Source organism: Hoplias malabaricus, chromosome 8 (genome assembly GCF_029633855.1).
Source record: "Hoplias malabaricus isolate fHopMal1 chromosome 8, fHopMal1.hap1, whole genome shotgun sequence".
NCBI classification, from domain to species: domain Eukaryota; kingdom Metazoa; phylum Chordata; class Actinopteri; order Characiformes; family Erythrinidae; genus Hoplias; species Hoplias malabaricus.
The window spans coordinates 27,573,116-27,597,855 of record NC_089807.1 but is presented as its reverse complement, the minus strand read 5'-3'; the positions used below and the strand labels follow the sequence as shown (position 1 = coordinate 27,597,855).

General features: G+C 37.8%; 1 protein-coding gene across 1 annotated transcript in view; it reads right to left on the bottom strand.

Moving 5' to 3' along the window:
- Window positions 1-2,686: 2,686 nt before the first annotated feature.
- The window catches only part of mlip (muscular LMNA-interacting protein), a 37,331-nt gene continuing 15,277 nt past the window's right edge, over window positions 2,687-24,740 (bottom strand). Inside the window, exons 2-9 of the mRNA XM_066678267.1 lie at window positions 21,931-22,071; window positions 17,419-17,541; window positions 14,901-16,550; window positions 14,513-14,584; window positions 6,985-7,065; window positions 6,827-6,910; window positions 5,667-5,723; window positions 2,687-2,740 (exon numbers count right to left, since the gene is read on the bottom strand). Coding sequence (XP_066534364.1) covers window positions 2,687-2,740; window positions 5,667-5,723; window positions 6,827-6,910; window positions 6,985-7,065; window positions 14,513-14,584; window positions 14,901-16,550; window positions 17,419-17,541; window positions 21,931-22,071 — 2,262 coding nt within the window. The remainder of the gene's footprint in view (window positions 2,741-5,666; window positions 5,724-6,826; window positions 6,911-6,984; window positions 7,066-14,512; window positions 14,585-14,900; window positions 16,551-17,418; window positions 17,542-21,930; window positions 22,072-24,740) is intronic.

The following is a 24,740-nucleotide window of genomic DNA, read 5'->3' as shown; positions in this document are numbered from 1 at the left end:
TCTGATATTTTCCATGTACATATCTGTGGATGCTGAAGCATATTATAGTAGAAATAGATTAATTATTATTAAATAGACATTTGCCAAAGAACATTTATTTCCATAGGTTACCATGAATAAAATACAGACATTTTATCCCAGAATTTCATAAATCTTTTGCACTGCTGGAGATCTTTTAATACAGTATAAAATCACGTTTATGGATACCATTATAATTAGTAAATTCACCTACTGTAAGGTGTACCTGTTGTGGTCATACAGGTAGCATTTCCAAATACGATTTTAATATCATCATACATGGCATCCCACAGAGGCTTTTTTTTTAATTATACATATGACCAAATGTTTCTGGACACTTGCTCATCCAATATTTTTTCAAATTGTAAGAAAACGCTTTAGGGGGAGTTTAGACTAGATGCTGGAATATTTCAATGAGTGTGTAACGGAATACAGCCACCAGGACATATAGCGTATACCAACATTTGGACATAATTTGTTTCTATTATGTCAGAGTGGCTCTATCTATCAGCGTTGTGTACTTCTCACAGTAGGTGCCTGGGCTTGCTGGACAAAGTCAGCCTGGGAAGAAGAAAATGAAATAATGACAACTGTTATTTTAGAAAACTATTGCTTGGCTGAGATACTCTAGTGAAGCATAAATCATTTGCATTGGACTGACATAGATTTCAACTGATGCATAATCAGTTTTTGATGATATTTTCTATAGTCAAAAATAGTGGAAAACCTTGGGCAAAATCAATGTGCCTGACAACGAACCATAGATTTATTTCACCAGGGGCATTCACAAAAAACATATGCCTTTGATTCAGTGTATATTAAGTTTTCTCCCTTCCAGGTTCAGAAAACAGAAAAGAAATAAATGAGTGAAGAGCTCTCTGTGTGATTGCATCTGTTCAGAAGGAGTCATGTTTTACGCAGTATCGTTGTTGCTGAGAGATTAGCAAATCTCTGATTTTCTGACAGTAACCAAGTACAGCTTTAACTTTAGTAAGGGAGCCTTTTTCTTCTGCACTGTTTTTAATAATGTTTTTGGGCATTAACTATTGTTTGGTCCCCTTAAACAGTGTTTTTTTCCTAAGCACAAGCTGTTTATATGTCCTCACTATTCAATGAAAAACATGTATCTCATGGGTCAGTTTTTTCTACACAAATTTTAATAATGTTTTATGGCATGAAGTAAGGTCTGGTCACAGTATAGGACCCTGTCATTGTAGAACCCTATTTTGTACAAGCTGTAATGTAGGGGAAAGTGGCATGAAGAATAATTTTAATTTAATTTTTAACATGACTCACTTTAAGGCAATTTAAAGCCACAGTAATTTATTCTTATGGTTGAACATGTTGATGTGACCTTCCTTACAATTAAGAAGTTATATTTAAGTACTTTAAGTAAGTTATACTGTGTAAAATTAGAAGAAATGTAAAAATTATATACATTTGGGTGTGACAATATTTTTGTATTTATTATATGTAGGATGGAATACCAATTATCACCATTAGGGTATGTAAAAATGCCTGTAATCCTACAACAATATCAACCCTTCTGTCATGGTTATTCGTCCTGTGTGTTTTGGTCTCACATGTCCTATAGACATGTCCTACACCTGTTAGATTTTAGGGATTATGTGACCTAGCTCACGCTGTTTCTTTTCCCGTTAGCTCTTATAAGCCCTGTGTTCCTATTCCTTGGTGTGAGTAATTTCTGTACTATTTCCTGTGTTTGTGTAATGGTAGTCTTAGCGTACAGACTGTCTCTCCTAGTTCTGCGTAAGTTACTTGTTCACATTTAAATTGAATAAATTTCATTTCGCATGTGCATCTCAGCCTCCTCACCTCTACTGCATTACACCTTCAAAAACACATCAAAACATTAACATCACAGGAGTTTGGCAAATCTGGAATATTTGCATTGTGTATTGCTTCAAAACTGCATCCACACAGAACAAAGGCATTTTAGTGCATGTTCACATGACCAATTACCTTGGACTTTTCACACAGTGTAAAAGGCAGCTTTTTATTTTTATTCTGTTGATACAAATAAATCAATAAAATAAATGTTTTTTTTAACAGTGATGAGACATTAGCAAAACACTATAATTCTTATAGTATTATTATTTTTTCCATGTACATATATGCGGATGCTGTATTGTATGAGGGCGGCACGGTGGCGCAGCAGGTAGTGTCGCAGTTACACAGCTCCAGGGGCCTGGAGGTTGTGTGTTCGATTCCCGCTCCGGGTGACTGTCTGTGAGGAGTTGCTGTGTTCTCCTCCGGGTGCTCCGGTTTCCTCCCACAGTCCAAAAACACACATTGCAGGTGGATTGGCGACTCGAAAGTGTGAGTGAATGTGTGTGTGTCTGTGTTGCCCTGTGAAGGACTGGCGTCCCCTCCAGGGTGTATTCCCGCCTTGCGCCCGATGATTCCAGGTAGGCTCTGGACCCCCTGCGACCCTAAATTGGATAAGCGGTTACAGATAATGGATGGATGTATTGTATGAGATAGAAATAGATGAATTATCATTTAATGTACATTTGCCAGTAACATTTTTTTAAATGCAGTTCAGTAATTAAATGCAGACATTTTAGCCCAGAATTAGCCAGAATACACTGCTGTGTACACAAACATTTGGACATACTTAGTTTTTAGTTTGTCAGAGTGACTCTATCTAGTAGCATCGTGCATTCATAGTAGGTGCCTGGGCTTGCTGGACAAAGTCAGCCTGGGAAAAAAAGAAATAATGACAACTGTTATAAAAGAAAATGATTGTTCGGTTGAGATACTCATGTGTTGTCTGCCATCCAGGTCCGGAAAAAAAATATTTGCAAAAAATAATTTCTGATAGTAAACACTTACAGTTTTAACTTCAGTCAGGGGTCAGTTTTTGTGTACACTGTTTTTAATAATACTTTGGAGCTATTTCTAAGCACAAGCAGTGTATAAATGTTTCTTGTAATATAACAGGAGTCCTTCCACACATTATGCATAATTAAAAAAAAAAAAAAAAAGCATGAAAAATGGGATGAGATATGAATTGCACCAAGCCTTAAATACAAACTACTTTAATCCCAAACACCATAAACAGAAAAGCTGGATGCAATGATGTACAAATGATTTAATCGCTATCTTTAATTAAAGATTATATAAACACACTATATATGCTGGATTTTTTTAAATATGTGCCTGTGTTTACATTTTATACCAGCAACAATTTCTAAAAAAGTAGGGCCTGGGGCATTGCATCACCTCTTCTTTTAGGAACACTCTTTAAATATTTGGGAATAAGGAAACCTCATTGTGTACTTTGAAAATTATAATAAAATGCTCAAAATGCTCATTCTCCTGCAAGGTTATGATATATATATATATATATATTTTTTTTTTTGCAAGGGTCAAAGATGTCAGTATCTCCAAGTCTCCAGATTACTGTGCTGTTTTCCACATTTACTGTCTCTCATCATTCAGAGCTCTCTGTACTTTAAAGGGCTTGAAGATTTTCTTTGGGTCACTATAAATTTTGCAAATAACTAATATGTACTACAGACATTAGGACACCCATAAGAGAATGTAGGTGTAAAGTGGATTATGAGACTTATGCTTAAAAAGGTATCAAATGAGAAGGAGGTGTAATAATCTGAATTGGCCTCCCACCCATTCACATTTTTTTTCTTTTGCTGTCACCTGAAGCCCATATACAGCTTACAAATAATCACTGCACTCAATCACTGGAAGATGTTAAGTGTATAAATAAACAACTGTTGTATAGTATTAATAATAACCTAAAAATGAAGTGAGTGAGAAGAATTTGTTACTGCATTTGTCACTGAGTTCCATCAAAGAATAAAATGCTGCAAAAATATTTGCATCACTTTATTCTGTTCTTGGGAATAATATTGTAACCAAATATTCATGTGAGGTTTGGTTTAGATAATATAAAGATGATGATTTCGATGTTAGCAATAGTAAAGGTGGCATATTAATACTTCAATTTTAGATTCATGATTATTTAAAAAAAAAGACAATTGTTATTGTTAATACTACACACCAGTTAGCATAAAATGACAAAAGGCCAGGTGAATGTTTTAGATTTTTTAAATTACAATTATACGTTATAAACTTACATGTTAATGACATGTTTAAAACAACCAGTGCCATATTTCATTCAGTTACTGGCATATTTCACTTGACTACTAACACATTTAATAACAGAAATATTTCACTCTCCCATAAGAATGTGTAGTGCTCACAGATGCACATTGTGGCTCAGAAGAGTAAATGACGATTTAAATAAAAGGATGACTAACATAAGGACAAAATGAAGACAAGATGAGAAATGATTTGAGTTTCAATCTTTAGTCAATTTGTAGAAAAACAAATAGAGTGTTTCTATCCCATTAAATCTGAGAATAGTGTAACAGGAGGCTCTTTTCTCTAGAGAAATATCCTAGCAAATCTCTCCTTGTAAATGTACATCTGATCAGATTCTTCAGAAGAAATTAGATAGCAAGGGCATCTCTTTCTTGGTGGGTTGTTGTGGGTTTTGTTTGTTTGTTTGTTTGTTTTGTTGTTTTTTGATGTGGGGAGGTTGGGAGGCAGTGTAGGGTGGTGTGGGAGTTGCTGGCATGTTCTTTCAGAGATCCTCCCAGATTTAGAATGGGATGTTATAAAAGCTCTTATAAGTGTAACGTGAACTAAGCCTCCAATATCCATATGTGCCATGACTGTTTATGTGACTGAATGCATAAAAATTCTCCCACAATTGTTCCAACATTTTATCTAAAGCCTTCACAGAAGATGAGAGGATATAACCACAGCAAGGAAGGGAAAAACTTCCTACTGGTATACATGATTTCAGAAGAAACTTTAAAAAAAGCTTACAAAGAGTTTATAAACTTTTATAGACCTTATAGAGAAGTTTGGAAGCATCATATCCTTGACAAGATTGCAGCTCACCCATGAGACATGAATAATATTTTCACAAATAGGCCATGTGCTTTAGACGGCTTGTATTGCTGATTGGTTGATTAACTTACATGTTGGGTTTCCAATCCTGAGGATCTGTGCATTGGGTATAACATTGATTTCTGTGGGCAAAAGGAAAAAGGAAAAGCATAAACGAAAATTAGCTCAGTCAAGCTGATATTGGCCTCTGAAATAATTAAGTTTGTCTCCTGGAGCGAATTCTGCTTTAAACATGTGTAACATTTATTAGTCTGGGCGGCACGGTGGTGCAGCAGGTAGTGTCGCAGTCACACAGCTCCAGAGACCTGGTTACTGTCTGTTCTCCCCGTGTCCGCGTGGGTTTCCTCCGGGTGCTCCGGTTTCCTCCCACAGTCCAAAAACACACGTAGGTAGGTGGATTGGTGACTCAAAAAGTGTCCGTGTGTGAATGTGTGTCTGTGTTGCACTGTGAAGGACTGGCGCCCCCTCCAGGGTGTATTCCCGCCTTGTGCCCAATGATTCCAGATAGGCACTGGACCCACCGCCACCCTGAACTGGATAAGCGGTTACAGATAATGAATGAATTTATTAGTCTTATTTTTTTTTTTTGGCAGCAATGTACTGTATGCTGTAATGTGAAATGAATTTTTAAAATTGTACTAGAATTGGGCATAATTAACAGGAGCTGTAGCATGCTAATTACATACCATCTGAGCCTTTGATGGAGCACTCTTCACAGCAAGTTTAGCAGGATTTGATTGACGCTGAAACACAATGTTAAGAGGCTCTTCAACCACAGCAAAAAATCTGGCCATTTCTGGACAAATTACATGTTCTTTTGATTCTCTAAGTGAAAAATAAAGAGAACGCTCTTTTGCACATATTAATGCACACTTGACACTGATTTCCTGAATTTAACATAAAATGTCGCAAATGATACAGCACATTTATCCTGAGGCATCCATTGCCAGAGATGCAGAGCAGCAGAGAGAGTAAATGGAGGAATAAAAACAGCAGGTGATGTCATGCCTCCCATGATGCTATGCTGCGTTCATACTGCAGTGAAGCGACGGGTGTTTTGGCTCACTTCCTATGGTTTCCTTTGGAGGCAGCTCCGCACAGAGGACTCTGGGGGCAGTAACGGCACGAACAAGACGAAGCAAGTGTCAACATTATGCAAATGAGAAGAGAGTTTTGCTTGGCACTGGCCAGTCAGCACCGCATGGAAAGGGCTGTGTCACGACACAAGCCCCAAGCTAAAGTCAGTATGAAAAAAATGGAGGTGAGATAAAATCCCTGTCCTTTACATTTCTCTGTACTAAACCAAACAGAGCATGAAGGAAGGTGTCTGGACTTGTCTGTACTACTCACAGAACTATTAAACCTTGTTTAATCACTTTAATAAAGAGGGAAGTGCTGAAATAGGTTTAATCTTTTAATTTATTCAATATCTAAATATGAAATCAAACTACATACAGTAGTTAAGAAAAATAATATATTCAAATCACATATGAGCATTCAAGAGGAGGTGAAGTCAAAAGAAAAATATAAACACAGTGTGTCATTAACTAATGACCACATCTCTAAAAACATTTGCTTGGGACAGAAAAACTGCTTGCGTTAAGTGATGCACCCAAAAGCAGCTAGCAAATGGCAAAGGAAACATTTTGCTTCATCTACTGTAGTGTTACCACCAAACTCGCTGAAAGGACAGTGACCACAAAGAATGTAAAACTGTGTGATAGTGAAGTAATAAAAATTAAAAGGGAGCAAACAGGCATAGGCTCATATAATAGAACAGTAAGACAACACAAAAATTTCTCATAATATTGTAATATTAAACCAATGTAATTGAATGACCACTCACTGCTAGGTTGGTGTCCTCCAATACTTCATCAATGGCTGCATACAGTTCTGCAGACTGCTGTCTGAGCTGAGCAGGGGTAGACATCTAGACAGAGTAAACACACAACAGTAGCTTTATTTATACTTTAAGCTAGACTGAAGAAAATGGTGCTGAAATACCTGAGCATGAGGGTCTTCCACTGCATCTTTGTCACTAGCGTGCAAAGAAGCTTCATTCTTCTCAACGTCATCATTGATTGCCTTCAATGGAATTGAAAGGATATTAAAATTTTGTCTGAAATCTGGGTTATATTGTAAATAAAGATATTTTCCAGAAAAGCTGAGACCAATTACAAGTTTTGAACTAACAAAATTATAAGGAAAAGATTTCAAGTGTTTCTCTGAACAATTTGCTTGTACATATATTGTGAATATATAAACATTTAGAAACTGATGCCTGAAGATTCCAAAATAGCTTGGACAGATGCATATTTACTATTGTGTTACATCAACTTTCATTTTAATTACACTGTTAAAACATTTGGAAAATGAAGATATTCACTGTTAATGTTTTGCAAGTGGTTTTTTTTTGACCCTTCTGACTTGATACTACACTTCAGCTCCTCAAAAGTCTATGATTGGCATTTTTCTTTTCACAACGCACCACAGGATGGCCCATGTGTCTATATTTATCACTATAGCATGACAGGTCTTTGTGCAGTACCATCTGAGGGCTCAAAGATTATACTAATTCAACATTGGTGTCAGGCCTTACCATGCATGAACATCATTGTGAAATCATTTTACAATATTAAGTATGATAGATGATAAAACACCTAACTTCTTTAAAATTATGCATTGAAAAATGTTCTGTTTTAACTTTTTGACAGTTCTGCCATGTGTCAAGTAAGGCATAAAGTGTGATTGTGTGCCGTGCATCAAATTCAAAATGTATACTTACATAACAGAAGTTGGTCATTGAAAACATTACAAATTGTTTCCTTGTACGTGTGTCCATTAAGTAAATGTTCATGGGAACTTTACAATAATCACAAACATTTTTTAATTTTATTTTACAAAATGTCCCTTTTCTGGAATTCTTCAAATTTAGCTTAGTTATTAGAATTTGATATTTATTATGTGTGTCTACACATTATTCAATACCATTGCTCCAAAAAGGTTTCTGATTAGGTACTGCACAAGGAAATTCACTTATTTTCATAAGGCACCACCATCACCTTCTTCCCATATATGAATTTAATATAGTACTGCAATCAGGCATACTATTAATATCTTTGTCTCTACACTCATGGCCTCATGGCCTACTAGCTCCACTAACCAGTTATACAGTTACAGGTTGTGTTGTTCTGCAAATTTGTTGAGTCCCTTTAATCCTGTTCTACTATGGCCTTCCATGCCTCGGCAGTTTCGGAAAAGTGGCCTCCCCCACAACTCAAAACTCTCCCATTAATCTGTGAGATTAATCTGTGCCAATACAGATGTGTGTCAGGTAAGATTATGACTCGGCTATTGAAAACACAAAAGAAAAACACTATAAAAATTCCTTTTCAGCAGAAATATGTTCTAGACATTACCCTTCTGATTGGAAGAAACTTAAAGTGGAAGTGATAAAATAATTCGGGATAAAATTGGGGCTTTTATATCAATAAAAATATGGATAAATCAGCCTCTCAGCAGGAGAGCCACTAGACAAATTAAAATATTCATCATTGCCCTGGAAACCGCACACAAATCAAGACCATTTCATGCAATTTCATTTTTTTCGTTTTTTTTCTGACAGTTGAAATAATTGTCATTATCATTATTCATATGGGTACTAACTGATCTCATATTCCTCATCCTCAGTCATCGTAGGCCACATTAGCATTTCTAGGAAAAGTGTGACTTGTAACCTCAGGAGTACTGAAGATGTAACTGTAGATTAAAAGGCAAATGTCAATGAAAGAGACTTTCCCATTTGCTTAGAATAGTAGAGCTCTCTCTCTCTCTCTCTCTCTCTCTCTCTCTCTCTATATATATATATATATATATATATATATATATATATATATATATATATATATATATATATGAATGAAATTAGAATCATTTTTCACAGATGTTTTATTATAATTACTATGTCCTTGGGGGGTGATTTCTGTGTCTTGTTGCAGTTCTGTCAAAGCATGAATGACATTTCAAACAAAGACTTCGGCAAAAACACTGAAGTTGTCAGGCTTTTATAAGTGTTCACAATCTGAAGGGTTCCACAACCTTTTTGAGACACTGCTGATAGTATTAGGATGAACTCTGCATGAGAGAGGCAGTAACAACTTTCTTTTAGAGTTGTAAGCACACTTAGATCTGAAGTGCTATAATGTTTAATATCTACAAGCCACCAGGGCCCTATAAAGGGCCACGGCTTTATTGGAAATTTAGCCATAGAATGTGATGAAGTAATAATTATCAGAAATGCAGTTTTATCAATCAAGGTTTCTCAGCTTTACACAAAATATAATGGGGCTTACATATTATTGTAATCATATTGATTTCTTTTTATATTGGGTATCAGCATAGATAACCTCCCCAAACCACAGTAAACTCAGATCATTACCTCATTTTCAAAATGTATTTACAACCCTTTTATACGGCATGTAACACTCAATAATGCCATAAGCAGTGTAAAATGTTATTTCACCATTGAAAATACCTTCTGATTAATGTTAGACATGAGCACCTCTAAAGAGTAAAAACATTAGAAAAAAGCTGGTCCCAGGGTACAGTTACCAAACACGTATCTTAAAATGAGCAGCGCAAATATTACGGAAGAATTTGGAAATCTCCAACTGTACCTGGAGTGACAACCTTAGAATATTACTTACTAAAGCACACATGGTGTTCATCACCTTGCTGACTGGAAACAACAACGACATAATTCATAGGATATTATATAGCATATCTCAAAATTTACAAAAATATGGCGGGTACTGAACCTCAGATATTATCTGCAGCATTGTTAACTGTATAGACTTTTTCAATAATAAAATTGGAAAAAAAAAATAAACAAAAAAAAAATGCACCATATGCCTAATACAGCATAAGACACAATTATAAGAGAAAGGCTGGAAGCATTCTCCCCACTTCAATGAGTAGAACTGGAAAAACCTGCACACTTGATTCAGTTCAAACAAATCTACTTAAAAGGGCTATAATTAAATGTCTTTAAACATTACACCTCACTTATTCTGGGTCACATACATAAAGCTTGTAACCTTGTAAAATCTTGATCCTAATGAACTGTCAAATAATAGATCTGTCAGTTAAAAAAAAAGCTGTAGCCGAACAACTCTTTTCATATTTACACAGAAATTACATCCATGAAATATTCTAATCAGGATTTAGGCCACATCAGTGCATAGAGATCGCACTTGCTTCCAATAAAGGCTGTGTGTCTTTGGTGGTGCTACTTGACCTAAGACTTGTGTGGCTTTTGATAATATAGACCACACTACCCTTAGAAGGATTAGAAAGCATGGTTGGAATCACAGAAAAAAAGCTATATCCTGGATAAATCTTACAAAGTAAACTTTATGAGTTCATAAATGTAAATCATGTATCAAAAACTGTTATTAATAAAATGTGGTGGCACAGCAGGTAGTGTCGCAGTCACACAGCTCCAGGGGCCTGGAGGTTGTGGGTTCGATTCCTGCTCCGGGTGACTGTCTGTGTGGAGTTGGTGTGTTGGTGTTGGTGTTGGTGTGTTCTCCCTGTGTCCGCGTGGGTTTCCTCCCACAGTCCAAAAACATACGTTGGTAGGTGAATTGGTGACTCAAAAGTGTCCGTAGGTGTGAATGAATGTGTCTGTGTTGCCCTGTGAAGGACTGGTGCCCCCTCCAGGGTGTATTCCTGCCCTGTGCCCAATGATTCCAGGTAGGCTCTGGACCCACTGCGACCCGGAACTGGATAAGCGGTTACAGATAATGAATGAATGAATGAATGAATGTTGCCAATGGGCACAATTCATTTGGCATCAATGGGCATCAAGTTTCACTGTTATGTACAGCTGACTGTCTTCAGTGTATCAGCCAAACCAGATGAGAAACTTAAATTAAATCAAATTTAATCAATGACTGCGAAAACAATATTACCACTTGATATAATGTAATTAATTTTCCTAAACTCTGAGAAAACAGAGATTCTTCAATTGAGTCCAAATTGTGCAAGATATGAACTGTCAAACTTGTTAAATGTAACATATTTTTCTGTAGTACCTGGGTCAGCAGCTATTTAATAAATTAGAAATTACACAGAAAAATCTTAGATTATTTTTATGCATAGTTGTCATGGTGTACCCACGGAAAACCAAGTAAACTTCAGCTAATTAACAATATTGTAATCTTTACTGAAATCAAAGTATTTGATCATATCAGTCAGTTCTATCAACCCCGCATTGGCTTTTAGGTGAAGAGCTTTTTCATATAAAGTGCCCCTACTGTGGAATAATCTTCCAGGACTCTGACACAGCCTCAATCTGTATGTTTAGACTGAAAACTAAGTATTTTAGCATAGGTTTTAGTAATTACATATCCACACTGATAAAGGCTGTAGACACAGCGGTTTAGTAAGGCTGTAATAAAGCCCCTGACCACACTCTGACAATATAAATGTTTTCTATACTTCTTTCAGAATTAATGCCATATATCTACTCTTTTCCGAGTTAATGGCTGCCCTCCTGTCTGGATTGACACTGATTGGAAGGCTAGCAATTGGAGGCTCCTACTCACCTGCTTTGAGACCAGTTATCTGCCCTCCATTCCAAGCATCTGTACACTCCAAACCTCTACTCCACTTCACACTTACAAATTCATATCTTTGGCATCTGTCATTCTAATGCAGCAGCTTCTGGATATTTGATGGGATTGATTAAACACAGACCTTTATTAAAGTCCTCCATTACTCATACAGACTCCAAGTCTGTTTCTACCTGCAGTTTTAAATTAAAGCTCCTTTGTTAATAATTTGTTTGACGAGAGGAAGATGGGTCACTCTTATGTAATTGTTCCTCACAATGTTTCCTCAAGGGACTACGAGGTATGAGGGAGTTTTTCTTTAGCAATGTGGCTTGCATTTTGTTGTACATTATATGGCCATAGATTATGGATTGATCATCCAAATTGTCTTCTGAAATTAAAGGTATTAATATGTAGTTTAACCCAGCATTGCTGCAGCAACAACAAAATTTCTTTGTACTAGCAGAATTGATTTGTCCCGAGATGAGTACATTCATTCTGCAGTTGCAGAATTGACTAGGCCTGACATGGACATTTGTTTCTCAACTGTACACAGCAAATTCACCAGTGTTAAACCAACAATATAAGTGTTAAATTAACACTGTTACTGTAATAATTTAACACTCTCAATGTTAAGTTAACACTAATAGTGTTGATTTAACACTGGAGAATTTGCTGTGTAGAGGAGCTTTCTAAGCTAGAACTAGGGACCTTCTCACAATAATGGATTTGGCTAGGCCTGAGCTGGGGATTTTCTCACTGCAATAACACAGCTGACTACACCTGAGATGGGTACTATCACACTGCCGTAGCAGAGTTGACTGAGCCTGTGCCAATGTCAGGTCTTTGCTGTTTGTCAGAGTGGTGAATCTCAGAGGATCCAAGTCTAAACACAAGCTTTATTTTCATGTTGGGGCTGAGCTAAGCTTATCTGAAACAAGTCTCTAAGAATAGAGGACATTGTAAAAAAAAATCTGTGAATACAGACTACAGGCTTGAGGTCACATATACAGTATAAATGCAAATATGTAGGGGCCCATGCCTCCTACAAAATCCTGTGAACAGCAGACTTGCACATTTATGCTTTCCCTACCTGCAAAATCTAACTGCCAGCTTGTAATGCAACAATCTAGCAAAAGATGGCCTTTATTGTTTGCCTGCTTGCAATTCAGCATTGAACCCCTGATGATAATCACATGGTAGCCACATGGGTGGCCCATTCCAGTCATTGTAATAACATTTTAAGTATTTTAAATCATCCATCAAGCTGTGTATATGGCTGTGAGATTCTCTTGTTTAATTGGTTTTATACTGGAGTGTAGGTACATGGTGGTTTATAATGGGTTTTATGTGGATTGTTGTTGCATTTACTAAACTGGAGCCTGGCTGTCTTAGCCTTGTGTTTTGTTATTTGATGTGATTTAGTGCATTTGGCTTGCTGTTTTAGCTGGCTTACTATGGAGGATTGCTGTATCATCTGCTGTGGTGAGAAGCCTTAGCTAGACTTTTATTATGTAAGATATTAGCTGACATAAACTATGTATATCCAGATTGTATGACTTCACAGAAAAGGATGAAACAAAATGGGATGCTGTGGAGCAGCTAAATGTGAGCCTTAGTTCACCATGGCAATCTATAAGACAAGCTGAGTTGTAGTTTGTGATACAGAACTAATCATCCAACATCAGCACCTGACCTTACTAGTACTAGTGACCTTACTTTTGTGGTTTAGTGTCTTTAAACCCTCACAGACATGTTTAATTATTTAGTCAAAAGCATGCTCTGGGTCTGATCCACTCATACGAGCACAACACACACTTACACACTACCACATCAGTGTAAGTGCAGTGCTGAGAATCATCCACCGCCCAAATCATACCTGCTTTATAGTGGTACTGTGGGGGTCCTCACCATTCTGGTGTCAGTAGGGCTGGACCAATTCAGTATCAATATATATTGCAATGTAAAATGTTTGAATAACAATGATATGATTATAACACATAACACATAACACATTTTCTTTAAAACACATTACTTACAACCTATCACTGACTGAGGGTCATTACAGGGCGCTGCTGTCTGTTCATTGCACTCATATTTAAAGCTAGCTTAAAAATATTAATACTGACAAAGCCTAGAGGTTTATGTTTGATTGTGATGTCATGTATCTTTTTTTGCCAATTTTGTTAGTAGCTTTTATATTATTAATATCGATATCAGAACTGTATCATATCGACCAAACTAAAATAAGATATTGTGATATGAATTTTGGCCATATCATCCAGCCATTGTTGTCAGACAACAACTGACATCAATTCTACTGACATCAATTCCTTCCACATTTCTGTTACAGAAACTTAATGATATTTGAAAAAAATAAGACAACTACTTTTAATTGACCATTGAAAAGCAGGGTGGAATGAGGGTAAGAAAATATGCAGAGAAACATATGGACAGTCTCTTATTGAAGAACTACAAGTGTAGTGCTCCTGTGAAGCTGATAATATGGACATTGAGTGTAGATACAAGGTAGGTGTTCCTAATCCAGTGATCATTCAGTCTAAATAATGATGTATATTTATGCAACTGTATCCTAGTCTTTGAATGTAGAATTTCTGGGAAAAAATGTTCACAAAAACTAATTATTCCAAGAAAAAAATAAAACAAAAATAAAAACCTCATTACTGCACTGACATTAATGTCTTCTTCATGGGTTTATCCACAAGTACAATGAGTTCTGAAAAAGAAAAAAATTACCTAAATGTCAAGTATTAAAAAAAATTAAAAGACTGCTGGAAGTGGCTGAATAGTCAGTGTGGGTCATAATTGTAGAGTAATTATGAACATGTCATTGGCTGTCAGTCACTGTAATGATAATTGAAATGTAAAGGTGTTTGATAGGTGAAAAATTGTCTCACCTGCTGTTCCAGAAGAAGGGTATTTGTGGGAATAGCAGCCATTGCTTTGTAGGCAGATTTGATCTTGTATGGCTTTTAGAAGAAAAAAAAACCTATTTTAGGAAAAATCAAAACTGGATCTATTTAAACTCACATTTAACATGTCTGATTTATGAAAAAGCCATTTAAAGCATGCTGATCTGCAAACCAAACTTTGCCCTTCAAAAAAAGGTTATAGTATATGACCCTGTCTTTCAGTTAGTATGCTGATGAAGATCATGTTTCCCAGCAATGTGTGGGGCCTTGCTTGTGAAACATGCCAGTCATAAAATGAATGCCTTGCTACTCTCCTGTCCATTAAGGCATGCAGGTGGCGTGCGGTTGAGACACCCAGGAGCAGGCCTGTTACCTTTCTGTTTCTGCTGTCCCTGTCTGCACAGTCTGATGTACCTTCCCTTGGGGATGGGCAAGGTGAAGAACGGAGTGAGTAAGAAGGAGATGGGGAGAGCTGCCGGCTGGGGACTGCTGGAGAGGGAGACAGCATACAGCGGTCTGGTGTAGAGGAGCGGGAGCTTGGTCTGGGTGAGCTACGAGAAATATCAGGCGTGCAGGCAAGGCGTGTGAGGCCCACAGGCCCAGGAGAAGGAGACCGTTTAAGGGCCGGGGACGCCGAAAGAACTCTCTCTATTTCAAGGAGAGCCTTTTTCCTGTTTGGCAAGTGAAGATGTGGTTTGTCATCTGCTTCCTTCAGGACTGGGGAAGATAGCCCTTTAGAGTGCTGAGTAAGTTTTATGTCCGGGATGGGAGAGGGGTCACGTGGCACCCATCCAGGTTTTGAATTTAACAATGGCTCTGGGTGCTTCAGAATGGGAGAGGGTCCTGTTGATTTGTTTCCATGTCCTTGACTGGGGGAGGCTAAAATGTTATGCAGCTCTTTTGAATTCTCTGTAAGTGGGGTTGCAGAATGAGCACATGGTTCAGATGTGGGGGTTTTACTGTCAGAGCTGCAGCAAGACAAATAGCTTGATTTAGGAGATAGGGACCTTGGTGTTATGAAAGATGAATAGAGCAAAGTGCTGGGGACTGTGGACACATGGCTGTCTTTGCAGTCTGGCTTAGAGAGGTGTCTCAAACTAGGTTCAGAAGGAGAAGGGAAACTTGGCAATGTCAACAAGTTGCTGTCATCAAGTGAATGCACACCCCTACTGATTATAAATCTTTCAGATTCAACTGTCTCTGGATGTCCCAGTAGACCCGAAGAGTTGCTAAACTTGGTCTGTTTCTTTGGTGATAGAGACAGAACATTACAGACCAACTTATCTGTAACAGCTTTGCCTTTTGAGGTACAGGTCTTTGTAGCCTCCATAGGGGCTATTGCAGAGGCTGCTGAGCAAGCAATGCAGGAGGACATGCTGTCAGGGCTGATGGGCCAACAGGGAGTGTAAGGTCTCTGTAAGGCAGAAGACAGGATCGGCAGGCGGCCCTTCCTCAGGATTGCTGTCAGCAAAGACAGCTGGGTAGGTGGAGGCCTGTGGCGGACCCGGGAAGTCTGGGGATAGGGTGAAGGGGTTTGGCTATCAAAACAGATTGTCTGCTCAGAAGAGAAGGGCATCTGCACTAGGCTGGAGCCTGGGGCAAGTGTGTGACGCCTGATTTTCAAAACTGAAGGAGTGAAGGCTCCTGATCTCACAGAGGAGCATGGAGAAACAGTCCCACTGAAGGGAACGGGAGAAGCACCTGGGGATAACATCTGCAGGGCAGACCAGTTTCTGTCCCTCTCCCAGCCGTCTGAGAGAATGGACTCTTTAGATGATGCAATGGATGGGAATAGGTCCACAGAACTGGCTGGGCTCAAGACCTCCTCCTCTCTCTGGGACATACTGTTTAAAAACAACCCTGAGCTGACCTCAGCACCCTCAAAAGTGTCGTGACACTCTAGCTGAGAGATGCCTAGCTGTTTGTTATCAGCTGCCTCCATGGTGACAGTGCTGGGCCTGGGGCTTTGGCAGCTAAACTCAGTGTGAGCTCTGCTTGGGACAGGGGACGGGGTAGGAGTGAGCTGAAAAAAAAGACACAGGTGAGGAGTGGAGATTTAAAAAAAAAAAAAAAAAAAAACTTTCAAAAAAACTTTCCATACTAGAATCAATATAAAAAGACTTTCATGACTGATGGATGTGATATTAATAACTTGTGAGCCCATAAAATGTTTGTTTAAATTTAATTTCCGTACTTTACAATTAAGTTCACCACCACAGTTATTACCACGGGACCCCTTCTATCGCTTCTCTCCTCATTATACATGTCTTTTAAATTCTTTTCATTATCATGAAGACTTTCTAAAAGATGAAAATAGTTTTCAATTTAAGATAAAAAAAATCCTGATACTCCTCCCTCTACAAATATCAGGTCTATGCTGGAAGCAGAAGCACATTTAAGGGGTTTCAAAGTTTTCTCATCTAAACTAAGTTGTCTTTCTGGTGACAAGAAAATATGAGCAACAAGTGCATGTATTTAGGTATAATTTTGCTGAGTATTTTCTGATGGTAATATATTTCTACTCAAAAATAAACTACCATTTAGGCACTGATTCCTTTTTTGTGTGCTTTATTATGTTACCTTCATAACAAAACCTGTGTTGACACATGATTGGTCACACCTTTCCATTTTGGGCATTAGCATTTTATTTCACACCATGTTTGCATCATAAATAATAAAAAACCATGAAACCATAATAAACCATGAAAACCTAAGAAAATAAAAATGCAATTCTAGATGTCAGTCAGTATTCAGAGTCAAATGAATACTGTTACTGGATGATCGAGGGTCAAGTAACATCAAAATGAATGCAATTCCTTGAGTTTGTATACCCCCTATGAGTACAGAAAAAAATATATAAATATAATAAATAAATAAAAATTCGGACTGACCTGAGTTTGAGAGTCCTTGGCGGCCTCCTGAGTGCCTTCAAAGTCATGTATATACACAATCTCAGCCTTGTAAACACCTTCATCTGTCATGCTTCCTTTAGATGCCACAGGTTCTCCTAAAGTCTGTCATGGGCACAGGAAACGTTTCTAAGAAACACAGGATCTGATACGTCAGCCATTCCATGGTAGACACATACACAAACAATCACACACAGCTATTTCCAGCACCTCAGCATCGCCGGACAGGAATGTGTGCGTGTGTGCTTTTTTAGAGTGAGCCTCACTCCCACCCACACATCTTTTTTAACCAGAAGGCCTGTCCCCCATGTACCACTCACATGAAAGTACACATGACCCTCTCAGATTGTATTAGAGCTTGAGCAGCTGCATTTCACATGCAAACGGTGCACACTTAAGCCATAGTCCCTACCCTGCTATTCCAAGAAGAACTTAAAAAAAATGGATTAAACTTCAAACAGCTAACCAGTGACACTGTTACAACTGAAGAATGGAGTTATTACTGACCTTTTGCTTTGGTATTTTAGTGTAGTTTACAAGTGTGAACCTACATACACCACTGCTGTCCTGAAAATCTAATATGTAGCTCCAAAAGACTACTTTCCTAAATTTATATTATGAGTTTATATTATAAAATACCATCACAGGAATTCTTAGTGAAAATCTCACACAAATAGGACAGCACCTTGGCATTGTAAGTAGTGGCACTGCCATACAGCTCCAGGATCTTGTGGTCCTCGAGTCCCATCCTCTGAGGAGAATTGTGTGTTTTCATTGTGTCTGTGTGAATTTCCTCTGGGTGCTCCAGTTTCCTCCCACAGTCCAAAGCACATGTTGGTGGAGTGAGTGTGAAATTACCCCCTGGTGTGAGTGTTTGTGTGAATGTGTGAGTGTGTTATACCCTGTGATGGACTGACACCCCATTCAGGGTGTGTAACTGCCTTGCGCTCAGTGATTCCTGGTAGGCACCAGACCCTCTGCAACTCTGATCAAGATGAAGTGGTACAGTAACTAAAATAATTAAATTGCAGAACTAAAAAACTAAATGAATATGATTTATGATTTATTAGTGCTTCTGGATATCAGTGAAAAAATATCATATCATCCATATAAATTAAGCTTTTGTCACAATGTTAGTTTGCACCATTAAAACTGGTGATTTCTGCTACTATAGGATGCACCCGTTGTGGATACTGATGTGCAGCTGTGCAAAAAAAATTATATGCTCTCAATAAAATACAGCCACACATGAGCTCACTATACCCAAATGTCTCATTAAAGCTTTCATAGCTGAATATCATCCCATCCTCAAGCTGATGTCCACAAACACACACAAATAAGATTGAGATATGGAAAAAAAGTCTCACAATAAACAAACAGTTCTGGCATGTCTAAATTTGTTTTTCAATTTCTGTTATATTAGGTGTTCTAGTCTAATAAAATCAGACTGGTGTTGGTAGTCCAACTGATTTATGACAAAAGTGATATTGGCAAAGACATCACTGTCACCAGCACCCTCCTGAGAAAAAAAAAAAAGTTTTGTGGTAATAATCTAAAAGTTGCTTTTTCCCTCACTGTCACTTTGAATGATTTATCTGCATTCAGCTAAGTGAGACAATGTTTAGATGTTTAATCAAGTAAAAACACATTTTTGAAGAATAATTAGTTTGATTGGTAAATAAGCATATATCATTAAAAAATGGACAAACTGCTCTTTTGTATTTTTTGCTGATCCTCCCTCTAGTTTAGTCAGTGCCAATACCACACATTAATTTGGAATCCCATAATCACATAATTCTTACCTTGATACAAGTGAGGCCAGCCACCACTTCTTTTCAAAATGCCCCTAAAACAATGCCACTGAACATACTTAGAGAAGGACAGTAGCTGCCCAGATCTGTTATGTTAGTTAACATTCTCACATTGACCGGCATCATGTATGCAGAGGTAGGCCCATCCTGCCCACCCAAAAAGAGTGAGGCCAGAAGAGAACTCTTGGGCCCCTTTCCTTAGACGATTGTGGCACCTCTGGAGATTGAACATGTGATCTGATGATGGGGCCAAGATGTTGTGGATAATGATTTTAAAGCTATATATTTCTATACATTTATCAATTAAATTACACTGTTTAAATATGAGGGCGACATGCTGGCACAGCAGGTAGAGTCCCAGTCACACAGCTCCAGGGACCTGTAGGTTGTGGGTTCAAGTCCCGCTCTGGGTGACTGTCTGTGAGGAGTTAAGGTTAGGGTGTGTTCTCCCCGTGTTCGCATGGGTATCCTCCCACTGTCCAAAAACACACGTCGGTAGGTGGATGGGTATCTCAAAAGTGTCAGTAGGTGTGAGTGTGTGTGTTGTCCGGTGAAGGAATGGCGCCCACTCCAAGGTGTGTTCCTGCCTTGAGCCCAGTCCAGGTAGGCTCCGGACCCAGCATGACCCTGAACTGGATGGTTAAGGACAATGAATTAATGATATAATAAAGCACAGTTAAGGTTGTTAGACCATGAATATTGTCACTGTTCAATTAAAAATTTTACACGAGAAGGGAAAAATTTCAATGAAAATTCAAATTAATTTTCAATGGAAGCCAATTTAAAAACATCTACAGTCCTGATGGCAGCTGGCTTAATAAATGTCTGATAAAATCCTGTAGAAGACTGTAATTGGATAACGATTGCTTTTCAATTGTGGCACAAATGCAGCACTGCTCTTAGCTGAAATGCAATCCCTGCTTTGCATTTTTCTTTGGCACGTTCACAGCATCACACGGTGGAATACAATACAGTTGAGTTCAGTTCTGACACAAATTCAGCTTTTTATTCTTTAAATGGAAATCGACACGTATTGTTTTTTCTCGTAAAAGATAAAGCGACATTCAATGAAATGAATATTTGTTTTTCATTATGGCATGTACTTTTTAAAGTGCAAATCCTATTGTTCTTGAGTCAAGAGGTCAAACAACGAAAACAATGTAACAGCTGTTTTGCTTTTAATTTTGGCACGAATTCTTCATGTTAGTTTGGAAAAGTAATGACATGTGTGGATTGCATTTCACATTGTTCTATTGCAGTGACTGCTATTCAATTTAGCACTAATTCCTCTCCATAAATAATGAATGTTTTGTCTGAAATATTCTGATATTATTGAATATTAAACCACATTTTGCTAGTACGGACCACACCCGTAGAGGCTGAAACGAGGAGGTGAACTCAGAAGACTTTGGAGTCTGAGGAGTTCAGTGTGGCTTATGAATGCGTATGAAGCCGGACCCCCTCGTTGGATAAATGAATACGAAAAAAGGGTGGAGACGAGGTGGAGGTGAGAGCAAGTTTAAAACAGGAGGCTTAGTGGGTTTGATAATGGTTAAACACTGCTCCATATGGGGATCAGCAGAAATGACTGAGCGCGGAGGATTGGAGCTGATGTAGTGAAGCAGTCGAGTCGAGATCCGTATCCTGAACTAAATGAAGCGAGTTTGTCCAATGCGGAAATGACGGGGTATGTATTTGCGGGGTATGTATTTGCGGGGTATGTATAGGGCTGAGAGGAGGAGTTCAGGCGTGGTCCTACTCCCAAAATGATGTTATTACATAACTTCAATTGTTATAATGAATTGCACATGGTCATCTATTTTGTATGTTGAAATTGTGAATTCACCATGCACCATCTGAATGTGGCAAAAATGCCCTGTGTTTATCTGTTTTTGTTGACATCATGTTATTTTTGTATTAGTTAAGCACTCACATATTAAAGTAATCTAAAAGTAAATTTACATGTGCATCTTGAATTTCTGATGCAATATAATGGGGAGCTGGATTTTCAAATGATGCCAGAAATATGAAACACAGCAAACAGGAGACACAAGGTATATTTCCTTAAATTATCAACAAGATATTTAAATGTAGTACAATTTAACACATATAAGACTAAAACCTATCAGCCTAGATGTGTATGTTATGATTTCTTATTATTTCCTTGTTACTTCATAGTTAATTTAGAATCACTGAGGAAGCTTTCATTCACAGATGATGCTCTTTTGCTAAACTCAGGCAAACTGTCTATTATGTACCTGAAGAATTACAGACAATGTGCTGTAGCTGTAATCTTTTGTAACAGAACAAACAGGAAAATATCCTTTGCTTATAAACTTCACAGTTATGTTTAGGTTTAGCGTTAGGGTCTGGTTTATGGGAAGGGTAAAGATTTTCATGTTTGTTTAGTATTTGAACTTCACATATTCAGCCACAAAGGCTGAACTATATTTCATGCATTGTGTGAACTACGGAAATGGTTTTTTAGTCAAATACTTTCAAATTCCTGATGTAACTGACATTCAAATTATGCCAATTACTCCACTTTTTTTGGAAAAGTAAAAAAGGACATCATCCGTTTAAGGCACTGGTCTGAATTTAGTGCATAAATCATCATGTTTGTGAGGCAAATTTAGCTACTGTCAATGAAAATGTCTGTGAAAGTGTAGTGTACTTTACTCACCATCTGAGCGTGTTCCTTGGCTCCACTGGCTGCACTGAAATCCTTTTCTCTAATGGAAGTCATTGTGCTCTCTTTGGGCAGCTTCTTCATCACAGGCAGGAAGGTGAAGGACTTGAGCTTGGTTGCAAAAACAGTGTAGACCTAAAGAAAAGGAGGACAAAAACAGGCCAAATAACTTCATCAGGTCAAATGTTTCAGATCAGTTATATAAAAAGAAATAAAAAGAAATAAACAGAATGCATACTGTAGCATTGATGGCAGAAAAGGTAAACACTGGCTATGATTGAAAAGTTTTATTGAACCCCTTGACAGATATCACTGTATCGAGATAATAAATGTTTTATTTTTTGGAGCTGGTTAATGTTAATGTTGTGCATAATATTTTATTATAGTATGTACTTAAATATACTTTATTAAAATAGTCAAGGTTTCATATGACCAGGGACTAATGGTTCAGAAAGTAAAAAACAACTAAAAATATAATATCCAAAGCGCATTTTGTAAATTAGCGTATGCTTATTTTACTATATTATAGTCCAGAGTGTGTTCCTGCCTTGCATCCAAAGATTCCCGCTAGACTCCTGACCTATGGTGACCCTGTTCAGGATAAAGCAGTTGCAGATGAATAAGTGAATGAATGAAACGTATAAAAAGGCAGTGAGGTTGATTTGCTGGATTGTCAGATAATCAGATTATGTAGGAAATTGTGTTTGAACAAGGCCATCCAAAAAAGCAATGTATCCTTAACCAAAGCTTCTTATTGCACTATTAGTTGCTTGATAAATGCAGCTCCCTTCAGTAACATAATTACACCATACGTATTGATGAGAAAAAAAAAAAAAACACTGGGAAAAGTCTTTAATAGTTTCTACTCCAAGATATTGGACATTACTCCATTACTTCTGAGAACACAGTTGCACTGCTCCTAACCTAAATGTTGGGGTGCATTATTTAGCTACAGCCAACGCTTGGCATTGATCACAGTGAGACTTAATTGCACCAGATGACTGCACGATTTAATTTCTCCATTCACCATTTCATGGTTTTCTATTAAGACTTTAAGTAGAAGTGTAAACATGAATTATTCCTCAATATATTAAGCAATACATAAAATGATAATGCTTAGTGATTTCTTGATAGTCGATTGGTCAGTTTCAAACAAAAACACAGATTGAGGCATGAGTTCACCACTTACAAGAGAGATGCAGATGACGGACAAGTAAATCCCCCAGTTAGACACGGCCAGAGGCAGAGGAGGTCTGCCTCAAGCTTTTTCACAGGCTCGCAGCTCGGGATGTATGTCCTGTACAGTCTTGCAATCAGATGCAATCGAAAGGGCAGTTTCTACACATTCAGAGAGTGTTTGAACTGCGCTGTGTTATCGGCAAGATATTAATAGAAACATCACTAAATATTTTGACGCGATGGCACGTTCTTCAACCCCAGAGTGTTAATTAGGTTGTAAACATCTACGGTCAATAATATTAATTTGTAACATACTTATAGAATCACAATAAGAAATGTTGAGGTGCAACACATTATCGTTAATGTCTAAGAAAACAGTCTGTTAAACAATTTATTACATTTGGTGGATTAATGATTAAATATGTGAAGCTGAGTGGCTTAATGTCAAAAGATGGAGAAGACAAAGTAAGGTCAGTATCCAGTGAGATCTGAGGTTTAACAGTGTAGATGGATATGTGTTTAACATTTGACAAACAGCAGATCATTTCAGGACACTTTCCATCTATCATAACTGATTTTAATATATCAACAATGTCATACAATGTCAATGTCATAGCCATAATTAATGCTGTATTTATATAATTTTGCCATCATAAACCTCAATCACAACCTGCCATATAGGCTGAAAAATCTGAATTCTGTATATGTTGGAAAGGACATTCAAAATATTGTGCTTCCCATAGGAAACCCACACAGACACCACACTAACTCCTCACAGACAGTCACCCGGAGCCAGAACCGAACCCACAACCTCCAGGTTCCTGGAGCTGTGTGAATGCGATACTACCTGATGCGCCACCATGCCACCCTAGATACATAATTTCAGTGCAAAAAAATCAGTTCTACAAATTCAAAGGTGGTAATATTTCAAAGTCTGATGAGACAGATTTGCTTTCTCCTGTGTCTGAAGACCATGAGACACAAACCATGGATTATTAATATTGTCTCACAGAAGGCTTAGCTGTTTTGTGACTAACTAATGAGTATAAGTTCATCTACTGCATACATACCTCTGATTAATATTTCAAAAATCAGAAATCTCAAACTTCAGTGTCAGCTGAACTGATCTGAATTCACTATATTCATACCTGAGGGGCATACCTGGTGGCCAATCTTCATTAATTGCACATTGCACCAGTAAGAGCAGAGTGCGAAGGTTCATTTAGCAGAGGGGAAGAGCACAGTTTTGCTCAAAATATTGCAATGCACATAACATTATGGGTGACATACCAGAGTTCAAAAGAGGACAAATTGTTGGTGTACGTCTTGCCGGCGCATGTGCGTTGATACATTACCAAGACAGCAAGTCTTTGTGATGTATCAAGAGTCACGGTATCCAGGGTAATGTCAGCATACCACCAAGAAGGACAAAACACATCCAACAGGATTAACTGTGGACGCAAGAGGAAGCTGCCTGAAAGGGATGTTCGGGTGCTAACCCGGATTGTTTCCAAAAAACATAAAACCACGGCTGCCCAAATCACGGCAGAATTAAATGTGCACCTCAACTCTCCTGTTTCCACCAGAACTGTCCGTCGGGAGCTCCACAGGTTCAATCTACACAG